General features: G+C 37.0%; 1 protein-coding gene across 2 annotated transcripts in view; it reads left to right on the top strand.

Annotated features, from left to right (window-relative positions):
- The window catches only part of PIK3CB (phosphatidylinositol-4,5-bisphosphate 3-kinase catalytic subunit beta), a 205,873-nt gene that overhangs the window by 159,773 nt on the left and 25,011 nt on the right, over positions 1 to 21,089 (top strand). For both annotated transcript variants that reach the window (XM_038571022.1, XM_038571021.1), the window contains 3 exons: positions 15,423 to 15,601; positions 16,439 to 16,548; positions 17,995 to 18,073. In XM_038571022.1, the coding sequence (XP_038426950.1) occupies positions 15,423 to 15,601; positions 16,439 to 16,548; positions 17,995 to 18,073 (368 nt within the window). The remainder of the gene's footprint in view (positions 1 to 15,422; positions 15,602 to 16,438; positions 16,549 to 17,994; positions 18,074 to 21,089) is intronic.

The following is a 21,089-nucleotide window of genomic DNA, read 5'->3' as shown; positions in this document are numbered from 1 at the left end:
GTAATGTGAAGTGAATATAGTTATGTTATTGTTATCAAGGAGTTTATATCCCATAGAGAAGGTGTACAAATCAGTGATTAAGTGCTATGATAGAAGTGTTGTTAAGGGAATATTATGGAAGCACAAAAGAGAGGCATGTAACCAAATGTAGGACATTAGGGAAGAGTTCACAGTGGAGGTGACGCTTGAAGGTTTTGATGGTCTTAGATGGTGTTAGTTCAGTGAAGAGTGTATTAGTGTTTTACAGAGAAACGGGTGTTTGTGTATGTGTATGGTTGACCCTTGAACAACATAAATTTGAACATGAGTCCATTTATATATACACTGATTTTTTGATACAGTACAGTAAATTATTTTCTCTGTGGTTTTCTTTTTTTTTTTTTTAAGATTTTATTTATTCGTGAGAGACACAGAGAGACACAGAGAGAGACAGAGAGAGAGAGAGAGAGAGAAAGGCAGAGGCACAGGCAGAGGGAGAAGCAGGTTCTGTGCAGGGAGCCTGATGTGGGACTCAATCCCAGGACTCCAGGATCATGCCCTGGGCTGAAGGTGGCGCTAAAGTCCTGAGCCACTGGGGCTGCCCTCTATGATTTTCTTAATATTTTCTTTCTTCTAGCTTACTTTTTTTGTAAGAATATAATATATGATACAGATAATGTACAAAATATGTTAATTGACAGTTTATGTTATTGGTTAGGCTTCCCGTCAAAAGTAGGCTATTAGTAGTTAAGTTTTTGGGGAGTCAAAAGTTATATGCAGATTTTTGACTGCATGAGGCTGGAGGTGGAGTCAGTACCTATAACCCTTTATTTAAGGGTTAGCTGTATAGAGAGTGAAGCAGAAGAGGACGGTGATGTTGTGATTTATTATAAAGAATTGCTTCTGTGATTACGGAGGCTGAAAAGTCCTGAGATCTTCAATTAAGCAAACCAGGAGAACTGATGCTGAAGTTCTAGTCTGAAAGCAGACAAGCTTAACACCGAAGGAGTTTTATTTAGTTCCAGGCAGGAAAAAAAACCTGTGTGTAGCTCAAGGCACAGACAGGCAGAGTTCCTTCTTAGTTGTTGGAAGGTCTACCTTTTTATTCTATTCATAACTTAACAGGTTCTGATAAGATCCACTCATATTGGGAAGGGCAATCTGCTTCACTCAGTCTACCCATTTGAATGTTTATTTTATCCAAAAACACCCTTACAGACCTACCTAGAATGATGCTGGACCAAATATTTGGGGCACTCTGTGGCCCAGTCAAGTTGTTACCTAAAATTAACCATCACAGATCAACTTGGCATGTATACACAGCTCTGAAAACCATATTTAATTTCTAAATAAAGACTCAAGTTCAGAATTCCCCCTAAGATGATAAAATTACCCAGTACAATAAAAAATACACTAAGCTCTTTCCCAGAACAGGAAGTAATATCCTTGAATGGTGTCTACTTTTCTCCTTGTTTCTCGGTAAATTAAATGGTATGATGTAAAAGTAACACTTAAATACTATGATATAAAGCCAGTATAAAGTCAGTACATCTTATGTTATATGATAAAGGAAAAGAGTGGGAAGGAAACAAAGATTCTCTGTATCTACATATGGCATGCGCATACACACACACAAACATATGCATACCAAAACAAGGAGGAGATACTCATAATAGTTAATCCCATTTCTGTAACCAGTCATGTGGTCATAGCTGGTATTGATTACTACGTTCTTCCAACCCATTCTGTATTCCCTCTGCCTTTACTAATAAGCATTTCACTGGTGGTTCTTGACCTGCTGGGTTGACCCAAACCTTCATTCTTTTTTTTTTTTTCTTCTTTAAAGATTTTATTTATTTGAGAGAGTGAGACCATGCATACATGGCGAGGGCGGGGGGTGGTGTGCCGAGGCAGAAAGGGAGAGGGATAAGCATACTCTTGGATAAGCACAGGGCTCGATCCTAGGACCCTGAGATCAAGACTGAGCCAGAATTAGCTCCATAACCAACTGAGCCTCCCAAGGAGCCCTCCAAACCTTCATTCTCCCCCACCCCAAACTTTCATTCTTGAAGGGTCCAGGTCATTAGTAGTCCTACCTAAGTTAGCTTGTAATTGTCCATTGGTCTTAATCACAGGACATGGATATACTAAGAAAAGATCTCCTTTATTCTAGACATACTCTTCCTTATATCTATGGAGTAGTAGGCCAATTTCCCCTTGGTATTCATGATCAGTCACTTCAGTCAGTATCATAATGCCCTTCTTCTTCTTCTTTTTTTTTTTTAAGATTTTATTTATTTATTCATGAGAGGCAGAGACACAGGCAGAGGGAGAAGCAGGCTCCATGCAGGGAGCCGATGTGGGATTCAATCCCGGATCCTGGGATCACACCCTGAGCCGAAGGCAGATGCTCAACCACTGAGACACCCAGGCGACCCTCATAATGCCCTTCTTTACCTGTTGATTCAAGGATATAAGGAGCTTAGAGTGGTTGGAGTCTTCCAGTTCAGTAGAATCATTGCCATGTCTCCCATTGAAATCATTCTTTCTTTCTTCTGAAACTAAGACCTCTGTGCCAGTAAAGCATGAGGGTACAGGAAAAGAAACCAAAAATTTTGCTAGTGAGTTACTAAGGGGTAATGGCAAATGGTACCACTTCCATTTTTAAACCTTGATTTCACGACCATTGAGTCCTGGGAATAAGAGTGTCATATATTAGATGCTGACTCAGAGCGTATATAGTTTTCTGGAGAACTTTGACCAAGTCCTGAAAGGTATTGCCACCTAGCTGGTACTATAAGTTAGTCTTCAAAAGGCCATTTCACTCTTCTCTCAAGCTAGCTATTCAGATTAATAGGGAACATGGTAAGACTAGTGAAAACCATGAACATGCCCCTGTTGTTAACACTTCATTTGCTATGAAATGAGTTTCTTGATCAGAAGCAATGCTGTATGGAATACCATGATGGTGGATAAAGTGTCCTGTGATTCCACCAATGGTAGTTTGGCAGAAACATTGCATGCAAGGAAGGTAAATCCATATCCAAAGTTAAAGTGTCTGTTCCAGTAAGAATAAAATATTGCCCCTTCCATAGTGGAAGCAGTCTAGTGTAATCATCCTATCACCAGATAGTTGGCTGACCATCCCAGGTAAGTGGTGCTATATTGGGATCTCAGTATTAGTCTCTGCTGCTGTCAGAGCAGGCTCTCAATGGTCAGAGACAGGTAGGCTTTAGAGAGTGGAGGTCCATATTGCTGAGCACATGCATAACCTCCATCCCTGCCATCTTGACCACTTTGTTCATGAACCCCTTTTGGTGATGACAGATTTGGTTGGGGAATCTGACTGTATCCACAGAACAAGCCATCCTATCCACTTGATTATAAAAATCCTCTTCCAAAGGCCTCCTTTGGTGAACATCCAGGGAGACACATATCTTTTTTTTTTTTTTTCCTTTTTCCTAGCTATTCAGAGAGGATTATTATATATCTCTTCCCCCAGATTTCCTTGTCACTAATTTTCTACTCATGTTCCTTCTGGGTCCCTGACTATGAGCCAAGCTTTGGTCACAGCTCATGAATTGGTATATAATCACATGGCCATTTCTCTTTCCAAGCAAAGTGATCAGTGAAGTGTACTTTCCAAAGTTCTGTATGTATATGACTAGGAAGTTATTAGCAAGGTAGCTACATCTAGCTGATAGAATCTGAATCAGTATATTCAGTCCACTTAGATGAAATCTTTTGTAAAGTTAAAAAATCTCTTCCAGACTTTGCTTTTTGATGCATTGTTTTTTGTCTGATGGAAAAGATTCCCCTGCCTTGATATAGTTTCCAACCTCTCGATCTCATTTGAAGGCCATTTGTTTCCTCACTCTTACCCTATTCATTTCTATACCTCTCTGGTGTCCACTCTTTTATATAAGATCCTTGTAGTAATTTCCAGTTCTGTTACACTTCTCTAACTCATTTGCATTGCCAAAGAAACATCCATAGCTTTTTATGGATTTATATTATATATGCGTAATATATTATTATATTATGATTGCGTTATGATTATTCATTTGTGTTAAAACAGCTATTATCTGATCCTTTTGGAATGCCCATTAATGGTGGTAATAATAGCTAACATTTACTCACCATTTCTTTTTTTTTTTTTTTAAAGATTTTATTTATTCATGATAGTCACACAGAGGGAGACAGAGAGGCAGAGACACAGGCAGAGGGAGAAGCAGGCTCCATGCACCGAGAGCCCGACGTGGGACTCGATCCCGGGTCTCCAGGATCATGCCCCGGGCCAAAGGCAGGCGCCAAACCGCTGCGCCACCCAGGGATCCCTACTCACCATTTCTTATGGGCCATTTATTCTTCACAGCTATATGAAATGAATACTATTAGTCCCCTTAATTTTATAGTCCTCTTAGATATATCTCATACCCATCAATGTCTCTTGTGTTCATGGTTACTGTCCTTGTCCAATCCACTATCTTCTCTCACCTGGATGTCTTCATTAACTTCTTAAATTGCACCCTGTGTTTCCATCTTTACACACACACACACACACACACACACACCCTTCTCTGCACAGGAGATAAAGTGACATTTTAAAAATGTAGATGTATTACGCCATTTCCATCTTTAAAATCTCTGAAGTAATATTTATTACGTGGAAAATAAAATTCAAAATTATTTCAACTATCTAATTAGCTTTATTAAATGATTTATGAATTGGGCAGTGTCCCACCTAGCTAATCTAGTAAAGGGGACTTCAAGTTGCAAAATAGACAGATTTTATAGGCCAAAATGGAGTGGGACAATTAGGAAAAGAAATTATTGTTTTAGTAAAGTTACCTTCCCTTAGGAGGAAGGACAGAGAGGGTCTTATTAAATGAATTTCCTCATTTTCCTTTGAGGGGCTGGGAAGGACAGATTACCTTATTGATGCTGACCAGAAAATTCCTGACTGTTATGACCACACTTCTGGGGCAGGGGCAGGAGGCACCTGGGTGGTTCAGTTACTTAAGCATCCAACTCTCTTAATTTCAGCTCAGATCATGATCTCAGGGTAGTAAGATCAACTTTGTGTTGGGCTCTGTGCTTAGCATGGAGTCTGCTTGGGATTCTCTTTCTCCCTCTTGCTCCTCTCTGTACTCATGTGCATGTGCTCTGTCTCTCAAAATAAATAAATAAAATCTTAAAAAAAAAAAAAGAAAGAGAAAGAAAAGGGGGCACCTGAGTGGCACAGTCAATTAACTGGCCAACTCTTGGTTTTGGCTCAGGTCATGATCTTGGGGTTGTGAGATTGAGCCCTGTGTAGGGCTCTGTGCTCAACATTGAGTCTTTGAGTTTTTCTTGCCCTCTCCCTCTGCACCTTCCCCCTCCCTGCTCTTTCTCTCTTTCTCAAATAAATTAATTAATTAAAAAAAAATAAAAGACTTCACTTTGGGGGAAGCTTGAAATTGCAATTAAGGTTAAGTATTAAGCCCCAGCTTGGTGACTTGGCCTAGCATTTGAGGCCTGTCAGTTTCTTTTAACATTTCCATTTTGATCAGGCTCTCTGCTTAATGTAAAGATATGATCAAAATTTAAAGTATTAGTTCCACTATCAGATACTGTTCTGAAGTTCTTGAAGTTTTTATTGTTTCTTTTATATGGTATCCATTATCCATAGATTAGGATATTTTTGCTTAATCCCTATGGTATTCATAGGTTAGAAGTCAGTCATTCTCTTTCTTCTTCTTCTTCTTTTTTTTTTTTCTTTTTGACATTCCAGTCCTTGATGCTTAGTGGCTAACAAATACACATTTAAAATTTGTGAGAAAATACAATGTACCAGAGAGATTATTATGATAACTATAAGTAGGATAATTCCCAGTGTTTGGAGTGCATTTTGGAGCTATGGTCCCCAAGACCCAAACCAGTCAAGGAAAGACCCTGTTGAAGGAGTTACCCTTTTAAGCCAAGTAGCTTGATCTGTGGTCTGATATAACTGAATTTCAGCTTCCTAAGAAATGTTAATCCCAGATATAGCAAGTAGTGTTGGTCACAGCAGAGATACCTCCTTGCTCAGCTAAAAGGTAATTGAAGACTGTTCTACTATCAAGAACAGCTTTGGCTAAGGAGTCTAAGGATGATTGTTGGGCCTCTGTTGCTTTAGCAGCAGATTCTGCAGTACTTTTCAAGAGTTGAGAAGAAGTTCCTGATCATAGACTCATTTACATTTATTCCTAACCAGGGAAGTAGGGACCTGCCAAGAGGAATGAATCCTGAATCATGAAAGCCTCCTGGCAAGTCCTTTCTAACTCAACAATGTAACTTCAGAGGAGTCACCCAATGAGATGTCTTATTTTGTCTGTGAAAAGTTAGGGGCCCAGTTAGATTTTCTCCTTGCCTGAAATAAAAGGCTATTGTAAATTCCAGAGTTTACCTCCCTTAAGCAGTGGCCTGGGGAGAAAGAGATGAGGGCATTTTCTTTCCAGGGTAATGCCAGAGTAAAAGAAAGGAGAAAGAGAAAAGGTTCCTGTTCAGTTAAAATTTATAGTCTTGATCTGTCATCTTGGGCAGAAGCAGTCTGCCTTGACATCAGCTACTTCGCTTCCTCATCAATTTGTCTTAGAAGTTGCCAGCATCTGTCCAGGTTGGAGGTGAACCTCCATTAGCTATGAGTTATATACCCAAGGCTTAATACCTTTTAGTTTTGCAGCAGTGTAGTGGTCAAGAGCACTTGGTAAGGTCCCTTCCAATGAGGCTTGAGGGCTGTCCTCCTCTGATGACATTTCCAGAATAACCAGTCACCAAGCTCTATACTGTGACCAATTGGGATTCAAGAAGTCTTCTTTAACCCATTGATGATAAGCTTGAGCATAAGATATTAGAAATTTATAGTAGCTGGTCTTAATAGCATTGAAACAACAGGGGATCAGCATAAGGCTGTATACCAATTACATTGGCCTGCTGGTGACTGTCACATGTGGAGTAAGTTTGTTTCCTAAAGGGGTAACTACTAACAGTCAGCAACATCAGAGATAATACCGTAGGCAAGGAAATTCCAGTAGTGTAGGCAAGTTTAGAAATTTTAAGTTTCAGAATCCCATTAGTTCTCTGAGCCTTGCCTGATAATTGAAGATGATAGGGACGATATTAATTCTAAGAAGTTTGTGAGGTTTTCATTAACCTCATGTGATTTGTCCAGTGAAGTGGAGGCCTCCATCACTGGATATTGTGGAAGGTATACCACAAGTGGGAAATACATTTCCTCACAATTTCTTGCCACTGTGAGGGCATTAGCCTTGGAGCTTGGGAAAGCTTCAGCCAATCTGGAAAACATATATACAATAACAACATATTGATAACCCATACTAAGTGGCAATTGAATGAAGTCATCTACAGGTGTTCAAAAGGTTCAGAGGGAGGAGGTCTGAGATCTCTGGGAACAAAAATATTTATTCTCAGATTATGGATCTGACAGGTCAGACATTGCTGATAGACTGTGTTTGCTATTTATTTATTTAAGATTTTATTTATTTATTTATGAGAGATACACAGAGAGAGGCAGAGGGAGAATCAGGTTCCCTACATGGAGCCAATGTGGGACTCGATCCCAGGACCCCAGGATCACAACCTGAGCCAAAAGCAGATGCTCAGCCACTGAGCCACCCAAGTACCCCCTGTGTTTGCAGTTTAATAAGAGTGTCTTTACCAATCCCTATTGGTAAAGATGACTTACCAATAAGATGACTTGGGTCATCTTAAATGCATTATGGTGGGTTAAAGAATGCAAAAACTAAAAAAATGGGGTTTGCCAGGGAGTCTGCAAGAACCAAGCAGCCATCTTGGGTTTCCCATAGCCTCAAACTGTTTAACTTAAGAGCTATTGCTTACCCATCTTAATTTTTCTAATTCAGGAGCAGACTGTAGCCATTTTAAAAGTCCATCAGGATGGCAACATTCTGTGAGTAAGGGACAGGTTTTGCAGAAGCAGAATGGATTTTTCCACATGTGCCACAATCTATAGATTGTATTGCTGCTGCTTTTGCATGAATGCTGGGGCATTTCTCTGATACTCAGGTTTAATCCTTTTAGTGTGAACCTCAATTTTAATGACAGCAATTTCAGAACGTAAGGCTATAACAGTAAGAAGATAGTTTACTTTTGCCGTTTTTCATTGGGGTCCCAGAGGATGTCAGAAACCTTTTAAGATAATCAGAATTAAAGTAACAGTATTATACCAGGACATACCAGATTTCTAGGAATTTCACATAATATTTAGAACACAAATACAGCGTACAGAAAGTTTTCTATTGTTTGACAATATTTTCTATGTAATTTAATATATCAAATAAGCCTAATCAGTATAACAGATCCCTTGAAATGTTTCAGGAGGTCCTTTGGAAAAATTCCAAAGTAGTTATAACTGGCTGACCCACTTAGGTGTCCCCCCAAATTTTCTTCCACATCAAAAAGAACATTTTTTTTAAGGTTTTATTTATTTATTCATGAGAGACACAGAGAGAGGCAGAGGAGAAACAGGCTCCCTGCAGGGAGCCCAATGTGGGACTTGATCCCATGACCCCGGTATCACACCCCAAGCGAAAGGCAGATGCTCAACCAAGTGAGCCACCCATGTCTCCCCAAAAAGAACATTTATAATTTGATTTTGGGAAGTTTGTGGGGGAAAAATGTTTTAACGCACTGGGTAAATAGGATCACAAATCATGATGACGCTTAATCATTATCTATTAGCAAAACTTAGCTCTTTTAATATTGAGAAGACTCCGTTTTCTTAAAGAGAGCAACCACAGGAAATTATTTTGATAAAGCACAGTATCTTTATTTTCTAGGCAGATCACTTAAAGATGAAGAAACTTCACAGTCTGTTATCAAAAGTAGATAAAAAATATTAAAAAAACCCAGAAAACCAAATTCTAATTTTACACCAGCTTACTTATGATATTAAAACCTACCCATTCCAGTTTTAGTCCTGACCACACGTAAAATTCCTTTCCAAAGGTTTCTTTTTTCATAAAATATCTACAACTTTTTTCCCCTCAAAAACATTTCTTTTCTCATACTTTCTTTTACCAAAAGCACATTTTGCTTTCTTTGTATATGGAGATGTTTCCCTTATTTCTGTTAGCTTAAATTGCATATATTAATTATAGAATTCTTAATCTTTAGAAACCTTAGTTCCTAGTGAAAACCTAGAAGGAATTATGAACTGTTAACACCAGCATTCTGTAGATTTTTAAGTTTATGAATATGTTTCATAATTTCTAAAGCAAATGCCCTTTTCGGTTTTCCAGTGCACTAACACACCCAAATATCTTTTAGTTTCTCTGTAATAAGCCAAAAGGAGATAAACCTGTATTCAGTAATTAATATTTCAGTATTTTCTTATTTGGAAATGATGTACATACTCAGCAGATTCCCATTATGTAACTTGGCAAAACTGAAGTTTCAAGTTACCAGAGATTTGGGAAGCTATTTTTAAGGTACCTATATTATAAAATATAATTATTGTTAGAAACTTTACTCTTATTTCACTTGTATCTGTTTAAATCATTTGTTCTAAACAGTTATGTTTATTTTACCTATGAAAACTTCATGAGACATTAGACAAAATCATCCATCATTCTAAGTTATTTTTCAGCTGACAAATTAGAACAGAAATACATGAATTTAGCCAGTAAATTCAGGTAGAATAAAAGTTTTTATCTACATAGGTAGATAGGTGTTGATAACTCTAAAGACATGCCTGTTACCACTCAACAAATGAACTTAAACTTCCCTTAATTTACCAAAAATTATTCTAGAGTTTGTCAACTTGAAAAACTTTTGGGATGGTTTCTATTACATTTCTGAGAATTTTGTGAAGACTAAATTTATGTAAGTGCTTGGTTTTGTTTTTTCTTAAGCTGGAGCTCTTCTACAAATTAATTTTGGCAGTACAGTCTGGAGGTAGAAGAAAATACCACACATTTAAAACATATGTATGGTCACACACACCAGTACAAATTTAAGCAAACAGATAGCTTATAGTTTTAAATTACTACTGTAAATTAGGTATAATAACACAAAACTCACCGTTTATTAAAAAATAGTTGGCTCTAAATTCTTTTTCTGTTAGATGTTCAGGTTACCTACTTAGGGGCTTAAACCTTTTTCTAATACTTGTGGAGAAGAGTCTTAAATTGTGTATGTTCTTTTTTTTTAATAATTTATTTATTGTTGGTGTTCAATTTGCCAACAGACAGAATAACACCCAGTGCTTATCCCGTCAGGTGCCCCCCTCAGTGCCCGTCGCCCATTCACCCCCACCCCCCGCCCTCCTTGTGTATGTTCTTGACTAGTCAAGTTCCAAATGACCTTTTTTCCCCTTTTGATAAAAATTACCTCCCTGAAGTTTACATGTCAAAGAGATGGTCTAATAGAGAGGACTCTGGTAGAACATTTATAATCTCAGAGGCACAGGGAAAAAAAATGCAAGCTCTTCTATTTTGTTCTTTTAAAGTCAGCATTTATAATACTTATAAGCCTACTGAGATAAATAGGTGAGGTTTTGAGTTTGGTAAAAAGTATTACTGGATTTTGAGTTGTTTCTGGAGCAACATCTCTGGCCCTGTAGAGACTAGAGTTGTAAAACAAGGATAGCTTTTTCAGTTCCCCAAAGAATTGGGTTGCTGCTTAAATGATATCAAAGGGTGACACACCTGTCCACCTGTGTTAGAGTGTTTTTCTTTCCCTCTGGTTAAGTGTAGGGGAGAAGGCCAAAAAAAAAAAATTCCTGTCGAGCTTTGAATATTATCTTCTAGTTTGGCCAAATTTCTCATCATAAAGTTATTAAGTCCTTTCAAATATCTTGTCAGGTTTCAACCTTGACAAACAGTTAACTGTTTCTGGCAGTATTAAACAATTCCATTGACCTAAGAGGCATCTTCAGAGTGGATGCAAAAAATATTATCTTCGCAAGATCAGAGTCACTCCTAAAGATAACCAAAAGAAAGAAAAACTTGCATATCTCAAGTGAGCCAAAAGCCAAGCCTTAGGATATAAAACAAGATCAGCAAGAAGGAAACTGTTTTCTCTGGGAGAGAAAGGATCAATAACCACTTGGCCAGGTACTGGAATGAAAGGGACAATGAAATTTTATTTCCCTCTCTTGACTGGGCTCCAGAGGTAATCTGCTTTCAGAATTCTCTCCCTGGGGATCCCTGGGTGGCTCAGCGGTTTGGCACCTGCCTTTGGCCCAGGACGTGGATCCTGGAGTCCTGGGATCAAGTCCCTCATCGGGCTCCCTGCATGGAGCCTGCTTCTCCCTTTGTCTGTGTCTGTGCCACACACACCACCACCACCCCCGCCGCCCCCCCATGTCTATCATGAATAAATGAATAAAATCTTTAAAAAAGAAAAAGAAAAGAAAAACAGAATTCTCTCCCTGGGTTTAAGAAATTCTTTGACTATGGCCCCTTAGTTCAGCCTTTGAGCAAGATATGAAAGATAAAGGAGAATGGGCCTTAGCCTGGTCTTATTTTATAAACTAACTGTTTAATAGTCTCTTTAATGTGGAAAGGCAGTTCAGAGAGGGTTATTAGAATGGATACTCCAAAGAATAGAGGGGAACAGTAGGAATTATGTCAGTCTTATGCCTCAGTCAATAGCCTTTCGTTCCAGTACCTGACCAAGTGGTTATTGATCCTTTCTCTCCCAGAGAAAACAGTCTTATGCCACAGTATCTTTACAAAGATTTAAAACAGTATCTTTTGTTTTAAATACTTTTTCTCTTTAATTTTTCAATAGCCTCTTGTATTTATCCTTTGTTGAAACTATTTTGGAATTTTGAAAGCTTTTAGAGGCTGCTTCAGACTCATAAGTGAATATCCCATTCTATTTATTTGAGTTGGGAACACTTGCTTTCAAGTGCATTTCTTTTTAAAGATTTTATTTATTTATTCATGAGAGACTCAGAGAGAGATGTAGGGAAGCAGGTTACCCATGGGGAGCCTGATGTGGGACTCGATCCCAGGCCCCCAGGATCACGACCTGAGCCAAAGGCAGAGATGCTCAATCACTGAGCCACCCAGGTGCCCCTCAAGTGCATTTCTTAAATATTTTCTTTAATTGGAAATTTCCCCATAATGGCCATGATATTTCTAGGTTTTCTTTAGTAAGACTGCCATTTTACTAGCTATCTGAAATTTCCAGGACTGTATTGTGTTGTGTCTCCCAATCGGATGGGGAACCCTAAACATGGGGCAATTGTAGGGTAGAAGGTTATGGCATATGGTGGAAGGATTCACCAAGGCAGAACAAAGGAGATACAAGTTTATTGAATACACTGCATAGAGAGACTATCTGCAACAAGGCAGTGAGTGTTTTTAAAGGGATAAGGTGAGGAGGTATGGGGACCTATGGAATTACCCAGTTTTTCATAACTGTGCCTGGTTGTAAATAGCCCATTGATCAGTTAGAGCTTATGGATTATTTTGAGGTGGGTTGCCTGATGGGCCTGTCTGTATTCAGCCAGGTATCCACTGTGAGCTCTTTTGTCTTGTTCTACATTCCTTTTGCTCTAGCCTGTTGTCTAAAAGCAGCCTCTGCATGTAATTCTCAGACATAAAGTAGGCAGTTGTGCTGAAAGGTGGTGTGCTCAACTCTTTAGATTTAAAGGATCCTATTTGTTTTAGCTAGACCTTTGGGTTTCTTGGAGCCAAACGAATACCTAAGGGAGATGTGATGGGTTTGGGAATTTTGGTGTGTTTTACAGTATACCTTGTTGCACAGAAATTTTCTTGATGTTGGCAGGTGACCTAGTGTCAGTATAACTCGTTCCATGACCAACTTACCCCTATTACAGGAGGCTTCTTAAAGTGACAGATACTCTAACAACCTTTGACTGCTTGCCCCATTTTTTGCAGCTTTTTAACCTCTGAGATCCCTGTTAGCAGTAGCCTTTATAAATATAAAACAAGACAATCAAACATGTGCACCTTAATAGATCAGTAGTGACCAAGAGATGTTACTGTGTCCTGGCCAAGAGAAATCCCTCTATGCACTACCGGTTCCATGGAACCTTGGACTGGGGAAGGGATAAACCAGCAAATCCTAAGGAATATGGAATATGGACTAATTCCAAATAAAATGGAGAATCACAGCTCCCACAGTTCCCAAAATGGAATCTGGGGGAAGGATTCAAACAAATGGAGAATTGCAGACTAAACTGTCAGCAATTTCTAATGTGGAATCCAGGGACAGAACTAAGATTGGAGTTTTCCACCTGGGAAATTATATTCTGAAAGACGAGGGCTTAGCTCTGGGCAGACCCATCTGCCAGCTCAGTTGGGCTTTGGAATGAACTGCCAGCTGAACTGGGCTCTGGGTGGAACTATCTGCCAACTCCATCTGACCTGCCCTATAAAGGACAACCAGTTTGATCAGGAGCTTGATACAAAGAGACCAGAGCTCAGAACCGAGAGAAAAATGGCAAGAAAGATGGTAAATTCAAAACAGTTCACAGTACCACACCTGTGTTTCTCATCCCTGAATGTCACTGGAAGTTTGCTTCAGATCCTGAAGCTGCCACAAAAAATTCAACTGAATGAATTTTAATTGACTTTATTAATTGATTCATAAATCCAGTAGTGTCTCACCTAGCATGTAGAGCGGATCTTCCCCAAACTTTTTACCAAAGCCCAAAAGGCTCCACTTGATGAGGTCCTACGTCATTGGCCTCACTCATGATCAAGCCACACCGTACATTTCCTTGATTCTCTGGGAACCTCAGTTTGACTTTTATAATGTCAAACATCTGACATATGTATGATCATATTAATTTTGCTCTTAATTGATGAGTAGCAAGGGGAAGACTATATATACTCTTTACATGGCAGCTCTTGTTATCACTGTAAACCTATGAAAAGACAGAGTGTTGAAACACTTAGAAGTATTTGACTTATGGCCATACGGGTATTCACAACACTATTCCAGGAAATGAATATCAACACAATTAGTGATGGGGCCTGAAAATTCCCAACTGTACAAACATAGAAGAAATTCAAATTTGAAATACTTCAAAAAGTTCCTGTTTGCACAGTCTGTTTTTCAACTGGTTCCCTTTTCACCAGTGTTTGTACAGCTCCTGAAACTGTTGAGAAATGGAGTGTCTGTGGCTAACTTGGCAAGCTTCAGCCATCTCGATTTTCATCAAGCTACATAGAACCTTCCAGTTTCCTGTGAGCAAGCCCTCAGCCTGTCTATAAAAACTGCATGACTGAATTCATCTCCCTACAGAGTCTTAGTGGTTTCTTTTCATAGAAGCAAAGTTTGAAAATGAAAACATTGTGTAAAATAAATCTCCTGTTCATGGAAATTCAAGCCAAGGTGTTCATAATGTTTGTTGTATACATGTCTTATATGCTTGTTATATATATATAATTTACATGTTAATATAACTGTGTTTATATTAACAAGCTGTGTCAGTTTTAATAACATAATAATAAAATACTCTTTTTTTATGACTTATGGCTGGCCAGCGCTGTTCTAATGGATTTTTATGTAACATGACATGGAAAGACCCCAGTTATTAAACAATGAAGTTAACTTTTAAACAACAATTTTGTGATTCAGTTGGCCATTGTTGATTGACCTTATACTAACTGCATAAATTTTTTTTTTTAATTTTCATAAGTGTTTTTTGTTTTTTAAAGATTTGATTTATTTATTCATGAGAGACAACAGAAAGAGGCAGAGATATAGGCAGAGAGAGAAGCAGTCTCCATGCAGGGAGCCCAGTGTGTGACTCAGGATCACAATCTGATCACACTCTGAGCCACCCAGGCGTCCCTAATTTGCATAAGTTTTGATAGCCAGTTACCTCATAAAAACAAGTACTATAGACTTGGACAACAAATACTATTGTCTATAACCATATTTTTTACACAGTAATTTGTTTATATTATTCATAGAAAGAATATCAGAATATATTAAGAAGATGTCATACCAGAGTGATGATAAGAACTAGATATTAAGGTTGAATAGCAGGATTTTCCTCTTACTATTGAAGCTGGCCACACGGAGTGGTTCAGATTGTATTTCAAATTCTACTACTCAGTGAGCTGCAGAGTTCTGAGTACTTTGTCATACTATCTTCTTAACCACAATCTATATCCCTTTACTTTTCTCTGATTTTTAAGATTTCATTTAAGAAAAAAATTAAAGAACATTTTTGAAAAGTAGTGTTTTAAGTAATAAGTGATAAAAATATGTTTTTTACTCTATTGTATCTAGTATGTTTGTCATAAGCCAAGAACTAATTTTTCTTTGGCTGGTTGTCAAGTGTTTGTGTTGGCGAAAGGAGTGGAATGGTAATTAATATAATCACATGATATAATAGTGCTTTATATTATTTTTATAAATAAATTTTGTTGGTGGGAAAACTTCTCTTTCAGGTTGAAGCACTCAATAAGTTAAAAACTTTAAATAGTTTAATCAAACTGAATGCAGTGAAGCTAAACAAAGCCAAAGGGAAGGAGGCCATGCATACTTGTTTAAAACAGAATGCTTACCGGGAAGCCCTCTCTGACCTGCAGTCGCCTCTGAATCCATGTGTTATACTTTCAGAACTCTAGTAAGTGTCTATCTTTGCTGTGCACAGTGAATTTTCCATGAAAATAGCAATGCAGAAAGGATTTCTGAGTGACTGCCCTACAGGAACAGTAGGGCTGTTAGCCCCCATAAGTACAATATATTTAAAGAAGGAAAATCTTAAATTTCTCAGAGATTATTCTTGTGTGCTGTAGAATGTATGTTTACCATCTAAATTTACCTGTGGGGTTCATGAAAGTTATTACAAATTATTTTCCTTTCAATTGTATGTTATTAAATTTGTTTTGTATATTATTGGTTTCTAAGAGTTAGATCCTATGTATGCAAAATGTTGGCAACCATTATTTATTATTTACTAATTTATTTTTCTGTTTCAAAATGAGATCTTAAATTAATTTGCAAGATTATTTCTCACTTTTTAATTCCCTTCAAAAGTATTAATGGAAAAGTAATGATGTGTATTCCCCCATATGTCAGAGTTCAAAATTGATCCCTCTTTAAGAAATCAAGAATGAACTCATAATATTCCTAATATTAATCCAATGATATATTCTGGTTTTTATTGACTACGTATAATGACACAAGGAAGAATAAAGAAAGAAAAAGAGGAATTTTAAATGTATGTAGTGAGAAGGACAAATCTGGGTTTTCAGTCTAGCCCATCTGACATTACTATATGCCAACCAAAGCTGTCTTCCTAGTTGCTCTTTTACCAAGAGAAAATATTCTAGTTCTGACTTCTACAGACCTAAATGAAACAGGTGAGGGTTTTCCCCAAGTCTAATATATCATGGCAAAATTACAGTCTTGCCATTTCTTTAAGTTGAAGTGGGCTAATTTTTCCTTTGTTTGATTTCAGTGTTGAAAAGTGTAAATACATGGATTCCAAAATGAAGCCTTTGTGGCTCGTGTACAACAACAAAGTGTTTGGTGAGGATTCAGTTGGAGTGATTTTTAAAAATGGTGATGGTATGTACTGAGGTTTTTACATTACTAAATTCCTTAGTATTTTTCATTTGTTGTCAGTATATATATGTAAATATATAGCAGATGCCACCAAGAGGTAGCTATCAATGGTCATAAGGTTGAATTTGGCATTACCTAAATCTTTCCTTTTTTCCTGCAAAATACAGAGTTTAATTCTTTGGTAAAAAGCTTGTGAAGTACAAGAGAATATTTTCAGTAGTATATTCGTATATTCTGTTTCAGTCGTAGCAATTTTGATATTGCTGCCATAGTTTTGTATTTTAAGTAAAGCATCTTACTGACCCATATTTTCAAAAGGAACTGCCTCTGAGGTGATTGCACCAACCAGAAGGCAGTTATGACAACCACACTTGTTAGTTGTATGATTATAGACAAGTCACATAAAATTCAGGTTCTCCATATCCATAAGGATTATAGTATTTCTATGTTGGTTATTAAAAGTAATTAAAGGAGCATAAGTAAAGGTGCTTATATGTATTTTAAAATGAACTCGTAGTGTTTTGCTAGACCTCTAACCTCATTTGGCCATATGAATGTCATTATGTGGAAGTCAGTACTTTCACAGCCCTCTGTTAGCTGAAAATTATTATCAACTATTACAACTATTATCAACTATATCAACTATTACAGTTCTGTAACCCATTATACAATTACTTAAGTGATTTTTAAGAACTTCCTATGCATTGCTAACCATAGCCAGGAAAGAAAAAAATTAATAGTGTGAATTGTGTGGATGCTGAACGCAGCATTATTGTATTACATAGTATTACAGTATCCATACAATTAGTATAGTAGCTTACCTGTGGTAAACAATTTAAAATATAGGGTTTCTTTCTTTCTTTCTTTCTTTCTTTCTTTCTTTCTTTCTTTCTTTCTTTCTTTCTTTCTTTCTTTCTTTCTTTCTTTCTTTCTTTCTTTTCTTAAAAGATTTTATTTATTTATTCATGAGAGACACAGGGAGAGAGAGGCAGAGGGAGAAGCAGGATCCCTGCAAGGAGCCCGAAGTGGGGCTCGATCCCGGATCTCGGGTCATGGCTTGAGCCAAAGGCAGACGCTCAACTGCTGAGCCATCCAGGTGTCCCTATAGGGTTTTTTTCTTAAGTAATCTGTACACCTAACATGGGGTTGAACTCATGACCTTGATCTCAAGATCAAGAATGACATGCTCTACCAACTGAATCAGTCAGGTGCCTTAATTAAAAATATTATTTAACTTAATTTCTGGAATAGTGTTACAGGCACATTGCTAACCAAAAAACCTAATATTTAACAAAATAAATATGGTAAACATTAAAACTTGGGGGAAATATTAGCATAATATTTGTCAGTGGTTTTAGTTAATTCTGGCTGAATTAGCTAATCTTGAATTAATGTTGTTAGACAATAATGGAATGCCTTTATAATAAAGCAGGATTTTGCCTCCCTTAGATTTACGACAAGATATGTTGACACTCCAGATGCTGCGCTTGATGGATTTACTTTGGAAAGAAGCTGGTCTGGATCTTCGGTGAGATTTCTAGTGAATTTATTTTTGTCTCATGTTCTATTACTTCCACAGCAAAATTTTTATTTTTATTTTTAAAGATTTTATTTATTTATTCATGAGAGACACCAAGAGAGAAACGGGGAGGGGTGGGGGGGCAGAGACACAAGCAGAGGAAGAAGCAGGCTTCATGCAGGGAACCTGATGTGGGATTCGATCCCGGGTCTCCAGGATCACGCCCTGGGCTGAAGGCAGGTGCTAAACTGCTGAGCCACCCAGGGATCCCCCCACAGCAAAATTTTTAAAACTTTTTTATCCTTTACCTCCTGCTATTATTATTAATTGTTGTTCATGGTAATATTTATATAGCATTTTACATTTTATGGTGTACTGTCAAATACATTGTCTTATTGAAACCTCGTCAAATGTAAAACTGTATATGTACAGAGATTCCAGAAAGAAAGAAGAGGTTTGAACTTCCACTAAAGCTTGGACAGACAACAACACACTCTAACCTCTGGTTTTCAAGGTGTTCTTATGAAGGATGTACTGGTTGGTGATCATGAGAATAATGAGGCCGGATAAAGGCCTCTGTCTTCTTAGCCTGGTAACACTAATTCCTCTACCTTCCTGAAAGGGAAGTTTTCAGGGGTGCTTTCAGTGGTTTCAGCTTGTAACCATTATTAGGGGTAGACAGCAGAATAGGTTATGGCAACAGAAAAAGGGAAACATAACGGATTTTAAAAGTTTAATCATTATCAAATCTTCTAAAGTGAGGAGCAAATGAAGATAATTACAAACAAAATGTTGATTATATTTATATAACAATATAAGATTTGAATCTTATAAAAAACCTACAAAATTAAAAGTCAAGCCTTACAGTGGGCATAATATTCATAATGAACAAGACAGAGGGCTATAATAATCCTAAATATTTAAAAAGCTTATAGAAAGAAATATGGAGAAAAGATATGAAAAGGCTATTCATACAAGATATAAAATAAATACCCTAAAATTACATGAATGCAGTCAATTCCAGCATAGAAGTACAAACTACAATAGTTGGGATACCACTGATTTCCTAGCAAAGATTTTCTTAAGTGATAAACTAGTTTGATACCATTCAAGCAACAAAAACAAATATTTTCATATATCTCTATAAATTAATATAAACCTCCCTGTGTCAGGTTTATTTACATCCTCTATCCAATATTTCCAGAATTTACTTTAAAATTAGAAATGTGGAGGGGTACCTGGGTGGCTCAGTTGGTTAAGTGTCTGACTCTTGGTTACAGCTCAGGTCTTGATTTCAGGGTGGTGAGTTCAAACCCTTCATTGGGCTCCACACTGGGTATAGAGCCTATTTAAAAAAATAAAAAATGTGGACAGAAATTTATGCACAAAGATATGCATCCTTGCTTTATTTACAATAAAAGAATTAAACCACAGTTTTGAACATTTGCTTAATATAGAGTAATGATTTAAAAAAATGAGGCCTGATTGGCCCAGTTGGTTAAGCATCCAACTCTTTTTTTTTTTTTTTTTTGCATCCAACTCTTAATTCCGGCTCAGATCTTGATCTCAGGGACCTGGGATCAAGCCTGCATCAGGCTCCCTGCTCTGTAGAGAGGCTGCTTGTCTCTCTCTCCCTCCGCCCCTCCCCAACAATGTGTGTGCCCCCCATCTCAAATAAATCTTTAAAAATGGTAATTAACTTACTCCTATGACCAAGTATTTTGGGGTATTTTAAATAATTATTTATAGAGAATTGCTTAACAATTTGGAGAAAGTGCTTATATTCAAATGTCAGATTTAAAAAGTGAGGTGCAAAAGTGTTTTATCATAGAATTATTTCAACCAGGGATCCCTGGGTGGCGCAGCCGTTTAGCGCCTGCCTTTGGCCCAGGGCGTGATCCTGGAGACCCGGGATCGAATCCCACGTCGGGCTCCCGGTGCATGGAGCCTGCTTCTCCCTCTGCCTGTGTCTCTGCCTCTCTCTCTCTCTGTGACTATCATAAAAAAAAAAAAAAAAAAAAAAATTAAAAAAAAAAGAATTATTTCAACCATATTAAGAACTAACTGAAAAGTGAAACATTAAAATGTTGGCAGAAACTAAAATGAGAATAGACATTATTTCTGGGTGATGCAGTTAAAGGCAATTTCTCCCTCTACTTCATGTACCTGTTTCTTTTTCTTTCTTTCTTTCTTTTTTAAAAATATTTTATTTTTAAGTAATCTCTACACCCAATATGGGGCTTGAACTCACAACCCTGAGATCAGTAGTAGCATGTTCTACTGACTGAGCCAACCAGGTGCATCTCTAATACCTGTTTCTGTAGTTTTCTTCAGTGGGCTCGAATTCTTTTTTTAATCAAGGATTAAAAAACATTAAGCATGTTTTATGATAGTAATATAGATCCATACAGTTTTAAACTTTTTTTTTTTTTTGGTTGATGGTTTTACCTTTTCCTCTTTTACTTAATTCTCTAGATTTTATTTTTCTAAATTATCGACTATTTTATACATGAATGTGTAGAAAATAAGTTACAATTTTTATGTTTTACATTGAGATTTAATAAATATTACATATTTAGCAATTAAATGATAGTTGTTAACGTGTTTCCAACTTTTTAAAAAAGGAATTAAACATGAGGATAAACTTAATACATTCTTATCCTATTCTGCCTTCCCACATTTCAGAATTAACCACTCTTCTAAAGCTGTAAGTTGTATACTTTTGTGCTTTAACTATGCATTTGGTATCCATTATATGTTTTGAACTTTATTTATTTTTTGTTTTGAACTTTAAATAAATGTCATTATATATCATATGCAACTATTACTTTTTCACAGCATTTTTTTGGGATTCAGTAAGATCAATAAGTGAAGTTCTAATTTGTTATTTTTACTTCTTTATTAATCTTTGAATAAAAATTTATCCATTCTCTTAATAGCTATTTACATTCATTGCTTTTTTGGGCAATAACAATACCTTGAGTTTGAATATGTTTTTTTAGGATTTTATTTATTTATTTGAGAG

Source organism: Canis lupus, chromosome 23 (assembly GCF_011100685.1).
Source record: "Canis lupus familiaris isolate Mischka breed German Shepherd chromosome 23, alternate assembly UU_Cfam_GSD_1.0, whole genome shotgun sequence".
NCBI lineage: Eukaryota > Metazoa > Chordata > Mammalia > Carnivora > Canidae > Canis > Canis lupus.
The sequence above is the reverse complement of the archived record's forward strand: the minus strand, read 5'-3'. Positions and strand labels throughout refer to the sequence as shown.